At 33.2% G+C, this 18,005-nt stretch overlaps 4 protein-coding genes across 9 annotated transcripts; 2 read left to right on the top strand and 2 right to left on the bottom strand.

The window, feature by feature from the left end:
* The first annotated feature begins 1,083 nt into the window (after window positions 1–1,083).
* LOC106300428 (ethylene-responsive transcription factor ERF118) lies at window positions 1,084–3,104 on the top strand. Of its 3 annotated transcripts, none has more exons than XM_013736565.1 (3): window positions 1,084–1,141; window positions 1,499–1,718; window positions 1,815–3,104. In XM_013736565.1, the coding sequence occupies exon 3, from the start codon at window positions 1,980–1,982 to the stop codon at window positions 2,886–2,888; it is 909 nt and encodes a 302-aa protein (XP_013592019.1). In that variant the 5' UTR covers window positions 1,084–1,141; window positions 1,499–1,718; window positions 1,815–1,979; the 3' UTR covers window positions 2,889–3,104. The 3 variants fall into 3 exon arrangements, with proteins under 3 accessions (XP_013592019.1, XP_013592020.1, XP_013592018.1); XM_013736566.1 differs by lacking the exon at window positions 1,084–1,141 and adding an exon at window positions 1,183–1,275; XM_013736564.1 differs by lacking the exon at window positions 1,084–1,141 and having other exon boundaries at window positions 1,265–1,718.
* Window positions 3,105–4,619: 1,515 nt separating this feature from the next.
* Window positions 4,620–6,208, bottom strand: LOC106300427 (tetraketide alpha-pyrone reductase 2). Its single transcript, XM_013736562.1, has 4 exons — window positions 5,947–6,208; window positions 5,502–5,866; window positions 5,028–5,380; window positions 4,620–4,934 (listed from the first exon to the last, which is right to left on the bottom strand). Exons 1-4 carry the CDS (start codon window positions 6,050–6,052, stop codon window positions 4,793–4,795), a joined length of 966 nt encoding a protein of 321 aa, XP_013592016.1. The 5' UTR covers window positions 6,053–6,208; the 3' UTR covers window positions 4,620–4,792.
* Window positions 6,209–11,747: 5,539 nt separating this feature from the next.
* Window positions 11,748–14,712, top strand: LOC106301076 (jacalin-related lectin 22-like). Of its 4 annotated transcripts, none has more exons than XM_013737388.1 (6): window positions 11,759–11,890; window positions 12,197–12,222; window positions 12,707–12,923; window positions 13,135–13,596; window positions 13,740–14,198; window positions 14,306–14,712. In XM_013737388.1, the coding sequence occupies exons 3-6, from the start codon at window positions 12,723–12,725 to the stop codon at window positions 14,558–14,560; spliced, it is 1,377 nt and encodes a 458-aa protein (XP_013592842.1). In that variant the 5' UTR covers window positions 11,759–11,890; window positions 12,197–12,222; window positions 12,707–12,722; the 3' UTR covers window positions 14,561–14,712. The 4 variants fall into 4 exon arrangements, with proteins under 4 accessions (XP_013592839.1, XP_013592842.1, XP_013592841.1 ...); XM_013737387.1 differs by having other exon boundaries at window positions 11,763–11,890; window positions 12,152–12,222; XM_013737386.1 differs by having other exon boundaries at window positions 11,763–11,890; window positions 12,108–12,222.
* A 640-nt stretch (window positions 14,713–15,352) lies between these two features.
* LOC106299525 (LOB domain-containing protein 42) lies at window positions 15,353–16,409 on the bottom strand. Its single transcript, XM_013735604.1, has 2 exons — window positions 16,171–16,409; window positions 15,353–15,973 (listed from the first exon to the last, which is right to left on the bottom strand). Exons 1-2 carry the CDS (start codon window positions 16,358–16,360, stop codon window positions 15,450–15,452), a joined length of 714 nt encoding a protein of 237 aa, XP_013591058.1. The 5' UTR covers window positions 16,361–16,409; the 3' UTR covers window positions 15,353–15,449.
* Between the last annotated feature and the right edge of the window lie 1,596 nt (window positions 16,410–18,005).

Raw genomic sequence — 18,005 nt, 5'->3', positions numbered from 1 at the left:
GCGGTTTGAATCGATTTGTAGCGGTTTGTATGATTGTTTCGAAACGCTGTCAACCGCTAACAACCGTAAAAGCTGTGTTTCCGGGTGGTAACGGAGAAACCAGCCAGGCTCCATTTTGAGTCATCGCTCTTTGTTGCTGATGCAAGAGAAACACCAAATGCGTTAGTTCTAAACTTAGAGCATCTCCAATGTAAAACTTAATTTTTACTTTTAAAATAGAATAAAAGTGAATATGAAGTACAAATACTCTAATCCCACTAAATTTTCTACTCCGTAATAGAGCGATGAACAAACAAAAATAAATTACTCCATTTATGGAGTAAATTCTATTATGGAGTGAAATATAGAATTATATTTGAACATTTCTCACTTCATATTTACTTAGAATTACTTAAAATAGAGTGGAAATGGAGATTCCCTTAGAATTATACAACAGTTGGATTGGCTATATTTGTTAGGTTCGGCTCAACCAAAAAAACCCAGTAAAAGTGGGATTTAGTTAGATTTTTAAAAAATTGGTTATATATTATTTTAACTATAATTGAGATTCTTTATACCAAAATTAGTAGATTTATATAAAAAAGCATAAAATTAGAAAATGACTCATGAAAAATTTAGTGGCGAGGAAAAGTGAGAACCACGCGCGGGAATTCTTGGCGGGCCATGATAGATGCATGAGAGAGTCATGCGCCATTAATGTGAAAAATTGTCTCTAGTCCCACCATGCCAGCTAATTTCATTAGATGGTCTCCCCTTAACAATACTATGTTAAAATTCTCTTCTTTTTTTTTGTTTATTAAAAAAAATGTAACGCAATAAAAAAGTAAAAACAAATAGTTTAGGAATTTTTTTTTTTTTGGCAAAATAGTGTTATATTCACCATTTCAGTTTCTAAATAGCAGTTAAAAATCTAACTAAAAAAGTGAATACTCTATTTTCCCATAATCATGCGCTCTTTCCTTTGAATGGTTCTTTTTTGACCTTTACAAAAGTGAAAAATCAGTGTGTTTTTTATTTTATTTTAAAAAATCAGTGTGTTTATGTAAATGAGATTATAAAGAGTGTGAAAGATATACTCAGAGCGAAAGAGAACAAACAAAGCAGAAAGAAGAGAGAGAATCCGAAGAAACATCAAAACAAGGTTATTAAACATTTATTGCTTATTCTGCATTTTTTCTTGAATTTATTAAAAAAAAAAAAGAATCGTTTTCTTCACCATCTTCCTCCTTGCATTTATTTATTTGTTTCTCTTCTAGAGATTTGCGTCGTCTCTCTGTAAGAATCCAGTTTATTTTTTTTTAACACTTGTTTACTGTTTTTTTTTTCCTCCTCTCTGCAACTTTGTCACGGATCCTTCGATTTTATTTTTTTTATATAAACCGTAGAAAAATCTCGTCCCCAGATATCTAATCTCTCTAGGGTTTTAGCTGTGTGGGTTTTTATTTTGTGTTTCTCACTTTTGTTCTTCTTCTTGTCTCTCTGTCTTAACGAAGAACAGGAACAGTTAAAACTTAGGGCTTCGTGAGAAGATTTATGTCGGCTGAGTTTGAATCAAAAGTTGTGATTTTGTCCCTGCTTAACATCTCTTGTCTGATTTCATCATCATCTTCTTCAACAACTACTCGTTCGAAATCTTGTCTGGCTGCTCTTCACTTCTGCGTTAAGCAGAGGCTTGTTCTCGAGAGTCCTTCTCTTTCCATGCGCTTAAGACCCAAAAGGTATCATCTTTTTTTTTTTTTTTTTCATTTCTCATCTTCTTTAAGAGATCTAAGAGGCTAGAGGTCAAGACTTTGTGTTTTGTTTTTATGTCTCAGGACTTATTCTGGCGTTGAAGTCTTTGGTGGTTTTCACATAAAGCAGCAAAAGTTTTCTTTTTTTATTGTTCGTTGATATCTTTTTATTACAAAACAAGTTTTGATCTGAAGAGTGTGTCTTTTTTTTTTTTGTGTGGGTGTTTTTGAGGATTTGGGGTTTTGGAAATGGTAGGGATTAGGGAACAACTGTCTTTGAGTTCTACGAAGAAACCAAAGAGATGCAATCCTCAAGAAAAAACCCAACAATCTTTGAGAAAAGTTAGGATCTTGGTCAACGATCCTTACGCAACTGACGATTCATCAAGCGACGAAGGAGAGACCAAGATGAGACGCATCGTCCGTGTTGTTAACTTTCCACCTCTGGTGGAGTCTGCTGCTGCTCCTCGTGTTGAGCCTACTTCTGTGAGTTCTTCTCAGGACAGTACCAAAACCACCAGCAAGAAAGCTGCAGCTGCAGGTGCTTCTCGTCCAAGGCTGTCTAAGAAGCCTGTTGGTGTTAGGCAGAGGAAGTGGGGTAAATGGGCTGCGGAGATTAGACATCCTATCACCAAGAACAGGACTTGGTTGGGTACTTTTGAGACTGAAGAAGCTGCTCATCAAGCTTATAAAGACAAGAGAAAAGAATATGACGCACTCCTCGCCACTAGTAATGATTCTGCGTCTGTGTCTGAGACTAGTCAATGCTCTCGCTCTTCACCTCTTGAGCAAGACACTTCAGCTTCAACTCCAGCTCTTAAAGAGGAGATCAAGATCACCACTACTACTGCTGGTGTTGATTCGTCAAGCAAGGAAGTGTTGTTCGGTTTCAACTTTGCTGAACTACCGATCCCTGATCTTGGTTTCTTTGCTGAAGAGGGACAAATGGTGGGTGATCTTGGTTTCTTTACTGAAGATCATGACCAACTAAACTTGGATTGCTTGTTCACTGATGATCAGTTTGATGACTTCTCTATGCTCGGGTTCGAAGACAGTGGTCCGAGCGAGCTACCTGACTGGGACTTTCCAGATGTTGAGTTCGAGTCTAGCTTCTTTTTCGCCGATCAGCACATCCCCTTGAAAAGTTTTGTAGCTTAAGTTAAAGAGTGTTTTATTTTTAGTTTTGTGTTTATGTTCAGACATACTAGAAAGTGTGTTCCGGAGAGAAGTAAGATCTTAAAGACATAATTAGCCGGGTTTTGCAATTTAGTGAGTTTAATTTTAAAATTGGTTTATGTATGGTACTACAAGACTAAGTGTGACAGTGTTTATGCTTCAGTTAATCTCTTAAATGTGGGTTGTTCATTGTGCTTTTTAAGAGCCGTCCAAAGTTTTAAGAGTGTGATTATCATTAATTACTAGTTACTACATCTACTTCAATCTTCTTTAACCTTTTAATGATGAATAATATGTGAGTAATGGAAGTTTTTGTTTTCAGTTTATATAATTTGTTGTTACATTGTTCTTATCGCCATTGTTTGTCGTGTATATCGTTACCAATGGAGCGTTAAGATTATGAGGTGTTGCGTTGCTATTGTAACAAAGAATCTAATAGAAAGTGACAATTCATGAAAAGTTTGCTGGCCACTATTTCGCTGCTGATTCGCCGCGCCATCACGAAACACAACACCATTCTTCTACCTAATTTTTGTTTATTTTATGAAATCAAATTAATTTATCTTTTAGTAGAAAAAGTTGAATAATACTAGTGAAGAGGAGGGTGGGGAATTAAAGAGGGAGTTGCACGGAAGTGGCCGCAAGTCAGGGGTTGGTTTTGTCAAGTTTTTCAATTAATTAAAGGTATTTATAACAGCTGTATGGCATTTTAGATGTTAATATTTATAATAAAAAAAATCCAAAGGTTGATTGGAAATGAGGAATAGTCAAAGGATGACTTTTATACTCTATAGTGTAATACTAGTAACTCTTCCACTACTTGGTGGTTGGTTGCACACGTTCTTGTATCAGTATTATTTTTCTCCGTACGTGCGTGTCATGTTTTGGTCACGTGATACACCATAAGAAAGAGAGCTTTGTGATGCACATGCGAGGTGAGGTGAGGTGATGAAGTAGAGGATCTTGTGATAAGCTTCCAAGCTTGTGATGTTATATTAGTTTTTATAAAGGTATATTCACATTCATACTCATAATAATCTGAGACGTTAACATTAGCATTTAATCAAAAAAAAAAAACATTAGCATTTTATATTGAGGGTCTCGGATTGTCCTTGGAAGTGTACAAAACTTTTCTATCGAGGTTCTTAAACCTTTGATGTTTTATGGATTGGAGTATGGGCTAAATGAAAGATGTGTTTCTCGGCCCATTAGCTTGAGTACGATTTAATTTGAGCCCTTCAAGGTGGGAGGAGTTTCGTTTAAGGAAGATAAGACATGGAAATTTTCATTGTTGCTATTACTAGCAATGAACTACTTGGATCATGGGGATAACCTCTCATCATTTAATGAGACTGTAAAATATTGATCGATACTATAGAATATAATGTTGAATATATATATATATATATATATATATATATTATGATATTTTTCTTTGGAGTACAAGATTTAGCCGATGTTCACTTGAATAGTTGAATACACAAGATCTGACAATATTTCAGCACACCTATTGGCAAATCATGGTCAGAAAATTCATTTACCCGTTCATCAAAAATATACACACTACGGCGACTTTCAAATGTTTTGTATTCTGACCTTGTAACATCTATTTGATATATATAACAATGTTTAGCAGTACAAAATCTGTCCTAGTTCAAATAAGATGTTGCCTTGGTATTACTAACTTGACTATAAAACCACCTTCATGTACAATAGAAAGCCACCACTTAAAGATCATTTGCTAACGCTTAATACAACAAGAGTTGAACAAGCGATTGATTAAAACAGCTTATTGAGTTTTATTATTATACTGGAACCAATTTGTTACACAATCACGATCACGATCCAGCAACCGACAATAAAAGATAAATGGAGATGGGATATCATCAGAGCAGACCCTTCTCCTGAAAACTGCGGATACAATCATCAAACATCTCAGGCAATGACTTGAACGATGCAAATCCTAGCTCATGTATCTTCCTTGTATCCATACTATGTGGATTGTTGTCCCCTTCTTTGTTACTGCACCTGATAAATCAAAACAAAAGAATCAATCAACCAACCAACCAACCAACCAAATGAGATCTCCACTATGAAATCTTGTCAAGCGTGAGATATTACTTGTTCTCAAGTGGGTAATTAGGATACTTGTTTCTTAGCAACTCAATGATCTCAGACCAATGAGCAACCGAACTCGAACATACGATTCTCCCTGATGCTTTAGGCTCTTCCATGGCTAACACATGTGCAGCAACTACATCGTCTATGTGCACAAACCCGACCGTTAAATTCCGATACTCTCCAGCAAGACCTTTGACGATGGCGAGGATATATAGAAGAGTACTTGTGGGTTTAGGTCCAAGCAATGGACCAACCACAAAGGAAGGATTCACAACCACTAAGTTTAACCCTTTCTCTTCAGCTATTCTCCAAGCCTCTTTCTCACCTAGAGTCTTTGCATATGCGTACCAAAGCTAATACATATATCCAAAACCACACACATACCATCAACAGAGTTATTTCTTTATATATAGATAACAAATAAATGTGTTACCAAAAAAAAAAAAGATAACAAATCGATAAATGTTTTCTTACGTTGAAGCGTTTGCAGTAGTCAGGGTCACTCCAATGCGACTCGTTGAGGGGAGAGGCTTTGGTGGCGTCGAAACGGTACCGTATCGAGGAGCAAGAAGAAGTAAGAACGATCCTTTTAAGAGTGGTTTTGGACTTAGCACAGGAGTTCATAACATTGGTTGTACCCTTGATGATAGGATCAACCAATGTTTCTTGAATGTTGTGATCCTGTGGAACAATAACAGGAGAAGCCGTGTGGAATACTCCATCTACGCCGTTTACTGGTTCGTCAAAGCTTCCTTCAGCCGTTAGATCAGCTTTGAACATCTTCAGCCTCTCTTTCGCTCCTTTCAGTTCCCATAGGAAACCTACTTTCTCTTCATCCTCTTTTCGAACACAAATCAAAATCACTTTAGTGGTAAAAGATTCGAAAATAATAATAAAAAAAGATCGAGGAATATCTTACGAGGGTTTCGGACAGTGGTTCGAACGGTGTGTCCGAGTTCGAGAAGTGATTTGATGATGTAAGAAGCGATGAAACCAGTTCCTCCAGTGACCAGGTACTCTGACATCTCTCTGCCACTGCGCTAATTTGAGTTTGTTTGGATTAAGGTTTTAATAAGGTGAGATTTGTGGGAAGTACAAGGTGAGTAGTTGACTCACTCCATCGTGCTTTTTCTCTCTCTCTCTTGCCGATATTTTATCAACTGGGTGGTTCACAGTTTACACGTGGTTCTGTCCACGATATGTAAGCGTGAAAGGCCCATTGGGGTATATTTCTTTCAGAATGTTTTTCTCGCAATTCTGGAGGCCCACATAGAGATGCCTACGTACCATTGTCACTTGTGTTTGTGATGAAACTTGATTGATTATGTAGGGTTGGGCATAATTAAAATACCTGGTACTATACTCGTACCCGTTATTGTCAAATCAAGTACCAATCCGGATATCGGTTCGAATTTTTCGGGTTTTTGGTATTTCGGTTAGTAAAATATAACTACCATTCTAAATCCATATTTATTTCGGTTCAGTTCAGTTTATATACCGTCGGTTTACGGTTTATTCGGTTTTATACCAAAACATAATTATTTAGTTTGAGATCATATTATATAAACTTTAGAGTCATTTTGTCATCGCAGTCATTTATTAAAAAATATTATATTTCAAATAAAAAAACAAAAAAAAATAAAAACGCTTATACCTTCAGATGAAATAATCAAATCTTGAATTAAATCAAAGCTCGAAATTTTGAAAATAAAAATAAAAGAACAAAAGAGAAATATGAAAGAAAAGTTTTTCCACTCTTCCATATTTAGTGTTCATCAAAGTCATGCTTTTTCGAGTGAAACTCTATTCGTTTATAAGAAAAAAAATTGTGATTTTTTTTTTCTAGTTATTATCCAACAAATTTATAACCCTCACTTCAATTTAATCAATGCTAAAAGAAAGCAAAATGATTAAAAGAAGAAGACTAAGAAAATATGAAGCGTCAGTTGCGATGAATTGTTGTTTAATTATATTTTAAGTGTTTTCAAATTAGGATTCTTTATTACTATAAAAATTATGATAATAATTATTAACAAAAGAATAACTTATATAATAAATAGATTTTCATGTGACGTTATAAAATATGTACATATTACATGTTTCTACTTTTGATCAGTTTTGTTCGGTTTATTCAGTTTAATCAGTTATAAACAAAACCATATCCAAATCCTACGGTTTTTATAAAATCATATCCATTCGGTTTATATGGTATATACCAAAACCACACCATATTGTCTATTTCGGTTCGGTTCGGTTTGTTACAGTTCGGTTTTACCATATTGGACAGGCCTAAGTTCCATACTAAACTTCTTCATCGAGCTTTGTTGGCATTAATAATCTCACGAGGGGGCTACAAAATTCTTTATAATTAACTAGGGTAAAACCCGCTCTACGGGGGTATAGCCAAATAAAAACCTGTTAAAAATAAAATAATTAGTAAAATACATTTAAAATGTTTAGTTTATTATATCTATATTGAAAATTAGATTACATTGACTATTTTGTTACTCCATTACGTCTTTTCTTTTGTTTTTGAATGAATTGAGACTTTTAGTTTCTCGTATAGATTTTCTCTTAAACATATTGATTCAAAACTAACCAATCCCATTGTGCTAAACTTTAAACAAACCATTTAATCTATAATATATTTTTGTCATATAAACATATAGTATACATGCAAACTTTGTATTATACGTATATATTAAATAGCACAACAAATTTCTTCCTGCTTACTTTTTTTTTTGTTAAAGTACTTTTTATTCCTTTTGTGTTTTTAATAACTCGTTAGATTTCGGTATGCTGCATACCTTAGCGAATAGTGAATTTCCTACAAACTAAAATAAAATGAATTGGTTTACAAAATATTTGGTATTAGTATAGATTATATTATTACATTTCATTACTTAGATGTGATAAAATCATAATGAAAACATTTATAAATTTATAGATCTTATGTTTTACTGCTATATAAAAAATTATAATGATTATAAGATATATTATGTGTTATACTACTAATTCATTTTAAAAGTTAACTAGATCTCGACTTGCGCAACTGCGCAGATTTTTGTTTTCATTTATTTTTATATAAACATTTTGTTTTCAATTCTAAATTGGTATATATATTATAATATATATGTGTCTATATTATAATATATATGTGTCTATCAATTTTTAAAACATAATAAGTTTACGCTATATTTTTTCATTGAATAAATTGTTTCAAAATTTCACATGTATTTGTATCTTCTCCTATATATATATTTTCGAATTATTATTTCATTATTAAAATCATAGATATATATATAAATATTAGTAAAATATTTTTTTATTGTCATATTCAAAAATATTGTAGCATTTCACAAATTTAGAAATTTTTTTTAAAATTAAAATTTTCGCTTCACATATTTATATTATCTAGTATATAATTAAACATTTAGTCTTTTTTTAATTTTTAAAATAAACTATATAGTTTAAAATTTGTTTTCCTTGGTTTAAGGTAGTAAAGATTAATCATTGTTAGATAATATGATTTATGTTATTTAAAAAAATCTTCATAATTTAAAAATTTAACATCATCTTCATAATTTTAAAATTTAACATCGACAAATATTTAAATAATTAACATATGGAGGTATGATATTACAACATTAAATTATATCTATTTAATTTATATTATCTATAAATCCAATGGATCAACTATTTTTTAAATACAATTATTGATAGCCCAATAAATTTTTTTGGTAGGCCCAAAATTTAAATGATAAGATTAGAGATTAAATGTAATATGACTTTCTAGGAATACGTTCATTAGGTCCATTTTCTAAAAAATCACTCATGAATCAAGGCTGTGACTTCTATTTTAATATATAAGATATTATTCTCTTAGCAAAGATTACTATTTGTGTGTGTTAGTTAGAGACTTTTTTTTGGGCCACTGACACAATATTCACTGAGACGATATTTATTCACCAATTCACTGAGACAATATTCACTCAGACATACAAAACCTATGAAAGATGACACGTAGTTCGTTTCATGAAATACTCGATTTAATATTTTCTTATAAAATATTATTAGTTTTATAAAATATTTATCATAAAGTGGTTTTATTGTACGATAGATTTATTCCAGTTACCAAAAAAGAATAGGAAAAGATAGATTTATTCATCAAATCGTTCTTCTTCCTTAATTTGTTTTTATTTTCTTCTTCGCTTTCTTTTTGACTCCTGCAATTTTCTTTTTTCAATTTCTTCAGATATTTTCTTAACTTCTTCAGATTTTTTTTTTTTTTTTGAAAAAATTCAGATTTTTCTTTATGCTTTGACGTTTACTTTAATTTCTTTTAATATATTGTTTCTTTTCTTTCATTGATCATACATCCTTTGCTTTTAAATCCAATAGTTGCATTAACTTTTGGGATCTTTGACTTATTTTCTTCCCAACACACTCATTTTCTTGTCTTCGCCTTTTTCCTATCCTTGACTTATTTTTTTCCTTTCATTTGCATGTTTAAGATCTGACTTCTTGGAGAAGAACGTGGAGAACCATTTACACATTACCACCGACGCTGTTTACATTTACCATATTTGCAACTGAGCACTGTCATTTGTTCCGGCCACCACCGTTCTCATTTCTTCCACCATCGCCATTATTGTCATATCTTCTTCTACCGACGTAAGTATTTTAATGATTTAAAATCGTTTTATATTTTTTACTTTATTATTTTGTTAAGATTAGAATTCGGCCTAATTTAACAAAGTAGCCCAATATGTATAAGTCTCGAATATACATTTGAAGTTAATTCTTAGTGGACTGGACTTTATAAACTAAAATAATGACAACAGAAAAAACGAAAACCCAGACGGAACACAAACAAAAATAAATGAAACGCATCGTTTTTGTGAAAGGAGACATGTGTCGCTTCTAGGATGCACGACTTAGTGAAGTGGAGGCACATGAAAGAGGCAAACAATACCTTATATATAGATAGATGTGCATGAAAATCATTATATTTTCATGTTATGGTTATTATTGAATAATTATGTTACTTAAATAAATGATATAACCATTGTTTAGAAAATATAAATAAAATAATCCGTTAATTAATTGATTTATTATTGATTGAAATGTTTTTGTAGTATTTAAATCTGTAAAAATAACTTTTATTTATTTTAGTTGTTTTATAAATTATTTAATTTTTTTTATAATTATTAATTTATCTAAATAATTTGAAAGAAAATAAAATTATTACAAAGATAAGATCTAATATTTTATATTCTTTGGACACAATATTAATTATAGTGTTGTTTGAAAGCATTGATAGTAGTATAAGGAAATGAATATATTGTTTAGAAACATGGATAATGGTGTATAAAGAAAAGAATATTAGTGAATTAACGTAGGTTTAACTGTAAAGTAGAAAAGTGTATTTAATTTAAAAATTTACAAAATAAAAGTAAGGTCCAACGTAATGTTTTTGTTTGGAAACATGAATAGTAGTATAAAGAAATGATTATATTGTTTGGAAACATGGATAGTAGCGTATAAAGAAAAAATATTAGTGAGTTAACGTAGGTTAACTATAAAGTAGAAAAATATATTTAATTTAAAATTTTACAAAATAAAGGTTAGGTCCTACGTAATGTTTATGTTTTAATAAGATAGATTTTTACTTATAAAAAAATCTAAATTTGCAATCCGCTCAATGAAACATAAAACATGTTTTCTTGTTTTTTTCGAAAAATTTATTCTCAAAAACACTTTTATTGAATACATTTTTGGCTTTTGCAGAATACACAGACTATACTAGAGTAGTTTTTTTCTTCGAAAGCATCTTTATCTCCACTCTATTTTCCCTTCTAAAATAGAATTTAAAATAAAAATGTTTCGATGGTGCTCTATTTTTACTCTATAATAGAGTAAAAATTAGAGTAAAAATGAGTTTACTCTATATATAGAATAATTTGTTTTTTTTTTCATCACTCTATTTTCCACTATAAAATAGAGTATCATTGGAATATATTATAGAATTAGTCTATTTTATAGTAAAAAATAGTGAAAAATATGGTGAACCATTGAAGATAGTCTGAATAGTTTCATATTTAGAGCATGAACAACGGTAAACTCTCACACAATATTTAATAAAAAAAAAATTTAAAAACTAAACAAAAGAAAAAAGAGAGAATATTCAGTAGTTTTCGTACGAGAACTATCATATATAACATTGGTCATGTTATTGGTGCAGCTAATATAAGTAATTATGTAATTAAAATATTATTATTTTTCTATTTTGAGATATTCTATTGGTTTCTTATGAATAGTGATGTTTTTAGAACGTATTTAAGATTTAAAGGTAACAAAAATAAATGAAAAATAAATTTTAAATCAATTGGCCGGTAATAATATAATCTTCAAGCAACCTTTGATAAATTGTTCTCCAGGTTTATTTTCTTCTTATCTGTTGCAGAGTATATATATATATATATCTGAATTTCTGCAAATTAATAGATCCAGCTCAGAGGGTTATTTGAAAAGTCATCTTTCGAGTTTTGTCAAGTCATTTGCTTCCTGATCCAATGTTTGATGCATCTTCGGATTTTCAGCTCATAAAATCTACATCTATAAAGGTGGCTCTTATTAAAAGCATTTATTGCATTTGTGAGAGTCTCTCGTTGATCATGAGTTGGTTACTTAAATAATTGAATCAACCAAAAATGTGTACACTGTACAAGAGTCAATAAATACACATGATGACACACATATGGTTCATCTAACAATAACTCCGTTCTTATCTATATCTTCCATTCTCAGTTAGAGCTCAAGAATTTACCAGTTCTCTCCATATCGCTCACATACTTTCTCAGGTATCTATTTGCATTCTCATTTTTTTTTGCAGATAACACATGATTGTCCCTTATATATGTTTTTTGAATTCAGAATTTTTTTTTTTATTTTGTTTATGCAAACTAAACTTTATTTTTGTAATTTTAACATTAAGTACCATTGATCAAAAAAAAAAGAAACATTAAGTACCATTAATTCCTCGTATAATTAACAAATACATGTATACCTGAGAATTAGTTTGCAGTTGATCATCATTCTATGATTTGTGTTCATGGACATAGAGAAGACTAATGTAATATGAGGTGTTTGTTGAACTTAAAACAAAGTATGACACGGGGCAGGAAAGACAAAGGTATGTTTTTATTGTTAGGTTGAATATATAATATTTAAGAAGTCAGATTGTTCATTTTAAGAGATCGTTTCACAAAATCTTTAAGAGAAGGAGAAACATTTGGGAAGTTTGAGAAATTTGTGAAGTGAAATATCTTATTTACAGTTTCAAAAAAAAAAAAAAAAATCTTATTTAAACACAGTGAGATGCGTTTTTGGTTCGATGTGTGGGGCTATTATTTGATAATACTCTATATACCTTTATTTTCATTGGTTTATGTTACACCAAAGATAGGTTATCAACGTCACACAACAAAAAAGCCTTTCTCAAATAAAAACACCAAAACACATAACACAACATAACATACTCATCATTTGATTGCTTTATCTGGGATTAATGGACCGTGTTGGTGTTCTTGCTATATATTTGAATAAAGTTCGAATATACATACACTGTTGAGTTTGGATATATAATTAAACAATTTAGTAACTTATTCATTTTACAGTATTTGAAGACTCGAAATGGCGAAGATGTACCGGAAGTTGGCACCATGCGGTGGTGAAGGAGGACATGAATGGGACGATGATGTGTACCAGGGTATAAGAAAAGTGTATGTAGGGCAAGCTTTCACGCGTATCACTTACGTCAAATTCGAGTACGTGAAAGAAGACGCCGAAGTAGTAACACGTGAATATGGGACAATAAGTTTTCAGCCTGAAGAGGTTATCCATTGCATTTAATTACTTCGATCATTTTTCACATTCTTAATTTTCTATAGTATATAGTTTATCCAGACGTTTTTTTGTTGTCAAACTCACATACGCATAATAAGCCAATAAAACTAAAAAAAATCCTAGACTAAACGATATGCTCATACAATATTCATCTATTGTTTTAATTTCTTGATTGGATAAATGATATTTTCACATACAGTTTTCACTTGATCCGGACGAGCACATTATAGAGGTGCAAGGAAGGTGCCACCGCCTCGATGTCAAGGAGGTGATCACGGCACTTTTCTTCAAGACCTCGAAGGGTAAAATGTCTCCAGTGTTTGGTCCAAAGAAATTGCTTAATGGTTTCGCCGGTACAGAGTTCCTTTTTTACGATGGAGGAAACAAAATCGTAGGGTTTCATGGACGGTCGGGTAATGCTCTCGACGCTCTTGGAGTTTACTTTGCACAGAACTGTTTGACCACGCCGTTCCCTATTTACAAGTTAGAAGCTCGAGGGGGTACAAAAGGGCGTGTTTGGGACAATGGTTATTACGATGGCGTCAAAATGATGCGGGTTGGTGAAGATAATTGCCGTATAACTTATTTAGAGTTCGAGTACGAGAAAGGGAAGGAGATAGAGACACATCACCATGGGGTGAAAGGGGAAACACCATCTGAGGTAATTTCTAGTAGTTCTTATAGTCGAGTGGTTTATAACATATCCCAAGGTTCATAGGTACTCGTGTTAATTAGGTATAAGTCTGATTATAAGTGAAATAGCATAACAAATCTCAAGGTTCATAGGTCATGTTCTTGTTGTAGTTTGTGCTTGACTGCCCGGAGGAATACATCATATCGGTGGAAGCAACATATCATAAGCCGAGCTTTTTTCGCAATACCGTTATTACGTCGCTTAAGTTCGAAACATCAAAGGGGATAACATCATTCTTTGGGTACAATGTGGGCACGAAGTTTGTCCTGAAGCAAAAAAATTGTAGACTTGTCGGGTTCCATGGAATGGATGGTGATGCTATTGATGCTCTTGGAGCATACTTTGCAAAGATTCCTACTCTTACGCCCTTGACTCAATCCAAGAAATTGTCATCGGTAGGCGGCAACGGAGGAGTTATATGGGATGACGGTGTCTACGACGGTGTAAGGACTATATACGTCGGACAAAGTAACGACTGTGTATCCTTTGTTAAGTTTGAGTATATTAAAGGCACAGGCTTGGTTTCTGGAGAGGACCATGGGAAGAAGACATTACTCGGAGTTGAAGAGGTCAATTCCATAGACAACAAAACAATTTTTATTTTTTTTTTGGTTTCAACTGCTAATTACCCTAATTTTTTTTGACATTTACCTTTGTTATCATTGAGCATTTTCAGCTTGTTCTTGAGGATGGTGAATATATCACTGTCTTGGAAGGCTGCTACAACAAGATCTTCAGAGTTGAGGAACCGGTAATTATCTCTCTTAGGTTCAGGACGAACAAAAGGCAGTCAGTTCAGTTTGGAATGGATTCCGGTGAGAAATTCTTGCTTGGGGAGAATGGGTACAAGATCATTGGGTTCCATGGACAAGTTAGTGATGTTATTCACAGTGTTGGAGTCACTATCATGCCCATCACGACAACAGAGTGAAAAGCCTTTTTTTTTTTTTTTTTTTTGTAACATCAGAGTGAAAAGCCTTCCATTACATTAATATAACAAGCCAGTGAAATAAAACTATCAATAAATCTGGTGTGTGTATAATATAATCCTGTACATTACATTTAATATTTCGCTATGTTCAATGAGATTTTGTTTCTAAACCCACCCTACAGGCACCCTTCTATTCTCCACTAGGAATGGGAAAGAAAAACTAGAGGGTGCAAACGGCTGTACAGTTAGAAAAACAAAAGTTGGAAATCATCCAAGTACATAGAGAACATATCCAGTTACTCCGTCTGGGGCGATGAAGTCACATAAAAGAGTTGTTCAAAAAAAAGTTACATTAAACGGAGATGCAATTATGCAGATGTGTATGGAATCAAAATATTTGTCATTACATCATTCAAAGATATTCCTTTCACTGTTGTTGATTTTCCCAAGTCTCGAAAACAACCTGACACTGTCATTCCCTTGAGCTGGCTGGCTGGCAGGGATCCATTTCAATTCGATTCACTTATTAAACCAATTAAGGTGATTGATTCTATTTCCTTAGGTGAAATATTTTATACTAATTAATGCTTCCTTTTCCGTTTTGCATATGCAAGAAGATAATAATATCAAAATAAATTATTATTTTAGTGACGTTCGTTGAGATAAACTAATTAATCCTATAAAATAACTATATAACACGTCGAAACTCAGGACCTCTATCACATATTGAGTTTACATTAATATCAAATTAAAATACATACAAGCCAGTAGCTCAAGTTTCATTTGCGTCTCTTGACCTTTTCCCCTTGCAAGTAGAAAGTGAAATTATTAATGAAAACGGCAGTTACGATAACAATTATGCTCTCTTTTTTTTTTGTCCTTTTAGCTTCTAACCAAGTCTGAGCTCTAAGCCAACCTCGTTGGTATCGACTTGATCATCACGCCCAAGATTCGAGCTTTGGTTTAATGGAGCTTCCCTTCGATTCTCCACGTTCTCCAACGCCAACTGACCATAGCCATGCGTTGCACCAGAACACTGGAGCTGCCACGTGTCGTGACTACATTCACCTAGTTGGAAGTCCACGGTCTCTGCTAGGCGTTTTAACCGGCCAGTTTTTGTCTTCGCCTTGTTACCGTTAACACGTGGGGCAAGGGCCAGACTCTCCGAACTGTCGCCGCCTGTTGTTGGATCTTTCGCCACGTGGCGTATGTCGTATGTTCTGTGAGGAGGAATGATCTGGTGCGACGCGGATGCACTGGCGAGAGGCGTGTGAGTGATGGGTAAGCCGTTGAGAATGGCATCAACGGCTGCTTGGCACTGGGACCAGTTTCCAGACCACATCAGACCCACAGAACCATCCACAGGGTTCACGATCCGTCCACAGGCTTCGTACAAAAGTGACCTAAATATTGCTAGAGATTACCAAAAAAAAAAAAACACAACCAAGGTTATGAAATTAAACAGGAAAATTGAAAAAAATCTCACTTTAGAAGTGATGTCTGTGTGCATGTAACAGAATCTAATCCCAAATGCATTGTTAGATAATTCAGTGAACCGTTATGTATAAAAAGGATAATTCAAAGGAAAATTTTGCTTTTAGAGTGTGTACCGGGACGAAGATGGTTAGGACCAGATTCGATGAGGTTAAGGAGACCGGCTCGACCATAGAACTTGGCAAGGAAGAGTGTGGCATTGGCTTGGGAGTCTGCGGATTTGATCCATTGAAGACATGGTCTTATGGTGCAATCTTGGTTGCAACCCTTGCGTAGGACTCTACACCCATTACAGCTGATTCTCATTATCCCTTTATAATATCTTTATAAGTGACATTCAAAGGCATGAAGTGTGTTTGTGAGTTTCCTTGGAAGTGGAACTCAGAGAAGTTGTGGACAATTTGTATTTATAAGGAAGAAGTTACTGAGTCATAAATTAAAGTGAGTTGGTATAATTTTAATCTTTTGCGTTTCTTGGAGAAAGTGGTGGAAAAAACTGGTGCATTCCAGGCTTTATGACATTGATTTAAAACATAGATTTTTAATACGATTACTTTCTCGACAAACAATTATTTTTAACTAGAGATTTGTATTTTTATTTATAAGTTTTTTTTTTTTTTTTTTAACTGTTTTAGTGTTACCAAAAAGAAGAAAAGACCAAGAAATGGTGGTGGAAAGGAGGTTGTGTGTTTCAGTGAAGTTGGCATTTTGTTTTGGCAAAAGTTGGGGAGTTCCTTCTTCGGGAATGCCAATATCTCTTTCTTTCTTCCACTTTTTCCTTCTTTGGAATTTGCCCTCCATGCATTTCAATATTACGAACTTTACCACTCACCTTTATCTATATTCGCAATTACGTCTCACTCAATCAAGCCCACTTCTTTAATCTTCACATCATCGTATGTCAATCCTCATCATATCATCGCTGGGTTTCGTAAAACAATTTTTACCACTCACCTTTATCTATGCTCAAAATTACGTGGTCACGAGTCTATGCAACGTAAGCTAGTTTTCAAATTTCAAATTAAAGCACATAAAAGAAGATTATAAATGTGAGGGATCTTTAGGTAATTGAGTTTTAGCAGAGGTCCAGAGGGGTGGAGATACGAGGAAACTTTGGAGATGAAAAGTGGGAGACATGCACGAGAACCACCCAGAGATGATACCGACAAAACTCAATAAACAAACCAAAAGAAGTTTTGATATTTTTTTGAAATAAAAATATTGAGAAAAAAAAATTCGGTGGCACGTGAATTACACACGAGGCAAAACTGCTATGTTCATGTTCAGCACGTAGTGCCTATAATGCCTCTTTTTGTTTCACCAAAGCGTCCTTTTAGTCCTGATTTTAGGGAAGCTATACGGATTGGACTGTAACTTTACTTGTAAAAATACAGTATTCAGTAGAGCCTAAGTTCTACATAGCTCCTAACTCTTGTTCCAAAGCAAACTACAAACGTTACGGTTTTGCAAAAAAAAGAAGAAAACAAACAACAGGATACGCGTGTAAAAAAATTGCCCGCTGGTTATGGTACAAGAAAAAGGGAGTTTGATGTTTATTGGCTATTACAATTTCATTTTAGGAGTTATTAAATTTACTTTTCAGAAAAACGTATGTTACACCTTACAGGCCTTGCAGAAAAGGTGTAGCATATTTTTACCTCATTAATAAGGTGACTAAATCTTTAATTAAGAACATGGTTTTGTTATATAATCCACGTACCATGGTGATGGAGAGTGGAGACTAAAGCCGAAACGTGATTGATTATCTACTCATTTCTTATTGTTTCACATCCATAGCGCATATTTACATATTGACGTTAGAAAAGTAGGATTATCATGTTTGCAAAAAAAAAAGTGGGTTTATCTTACCAATTTATCAATAACAAAAGTACAAGTCAATGCAAGTTGTATAGGTTTAATTGTACTCAAAGCATCTCTTCTTTGGGGGGGG

Source organism: Brassica oleracea, chromosome C6 (genome assembly GCF_000695525.1).
Source record: "Brassica oleracea var. oleracea cultivar TO1000 chromosome C6, BOL, whole genome shotgun sequence".
Lineage (NCBI taxonomy): Eukaryota > Viridiplantae > Streptophyta > Magnoliopsida > Brassicales > Brassicaceae > Brassica > Brassica oleracea.
The sequence above is the reverse complement of the archived record's forward strand: the minus strand, read 5'-3'. Positions and strand labels throughout refer to the sequence as shown.

What these genes read in the sequence shown, in the direction of transcription:
- LOC106300428 (XM_013736565.1), top strand. Translation starts at nt 1,980, where the DNA reads ATGGTAGGGATTAGGGAACAACTGTCTTTGAGTTCTACGAAGAAACCA.
- LOC106300427 (XM_013736562.1), bottom strand. Translation starts at nt 6,052, where the DNA reads ATGTCAGAGTACCTGGTCACTGGAGGAACTGGTTTCATCGCTTCTTAC. An exon ending in AACCACTGTCCGAAACCCTC is followed by an intron (nt 5,867 to 5,946) that starts GTAAGATATTCC and finishes GTGTTCGAAAAG; the next exon opens with AGGATGAAGAGAAAGTAGGT. An exon ending in AATTACCCACTTGAGAACAA is followed by an intron (nt 4,935 to 5,027) that starts GTAATATCTCAC and finishes TTGATTTATCAG; the next exon opens with GTGCAGTAACAAAGAAGGGG.
- LOC106301076 (XM_013737388.1), top strand. Translation starts at nt 12,723, where the DNA reads ATGGCGAAGATGTACCGGAAGTTGGCACCATGCGGTGGTGAAGGAGGA. An exon ending in AAGGGGAAACACCATCTGAG is followed by an intron (nt 13,597 to 13,739) that starts GTAATTTCTAGT and finishes TTCTTGTTGTAG; the next exon opens with TTTGTGCTTGACTGCCCGGA. An exon ending in CATTACTCGGAGTTGAAGAG is followed by an intron (nt 14,199 to 14,305) that starts GTCAATTCCATA and finishes GAGCATTTTCAG; the next exon opens with CTTGTTCTTGAGGATGGTGA.
- LOC106299525 (XM_013735604.1), bottom strand. Translation starts at nt 16,360, where the DNA reads ATGAGAATCAGCTGTAATGGGTGTAGAGTCCTACGCAAGGGTTGCAAC. An exon ending in TCCTAACCATCTTCGTCCCG is followed by an intron (nt 15,974 to 16,170) that starts GTACACACTCTA and finishes GGTAATCTCTAG; the next exon opens with CAATATTTAGGTCACTTTTG.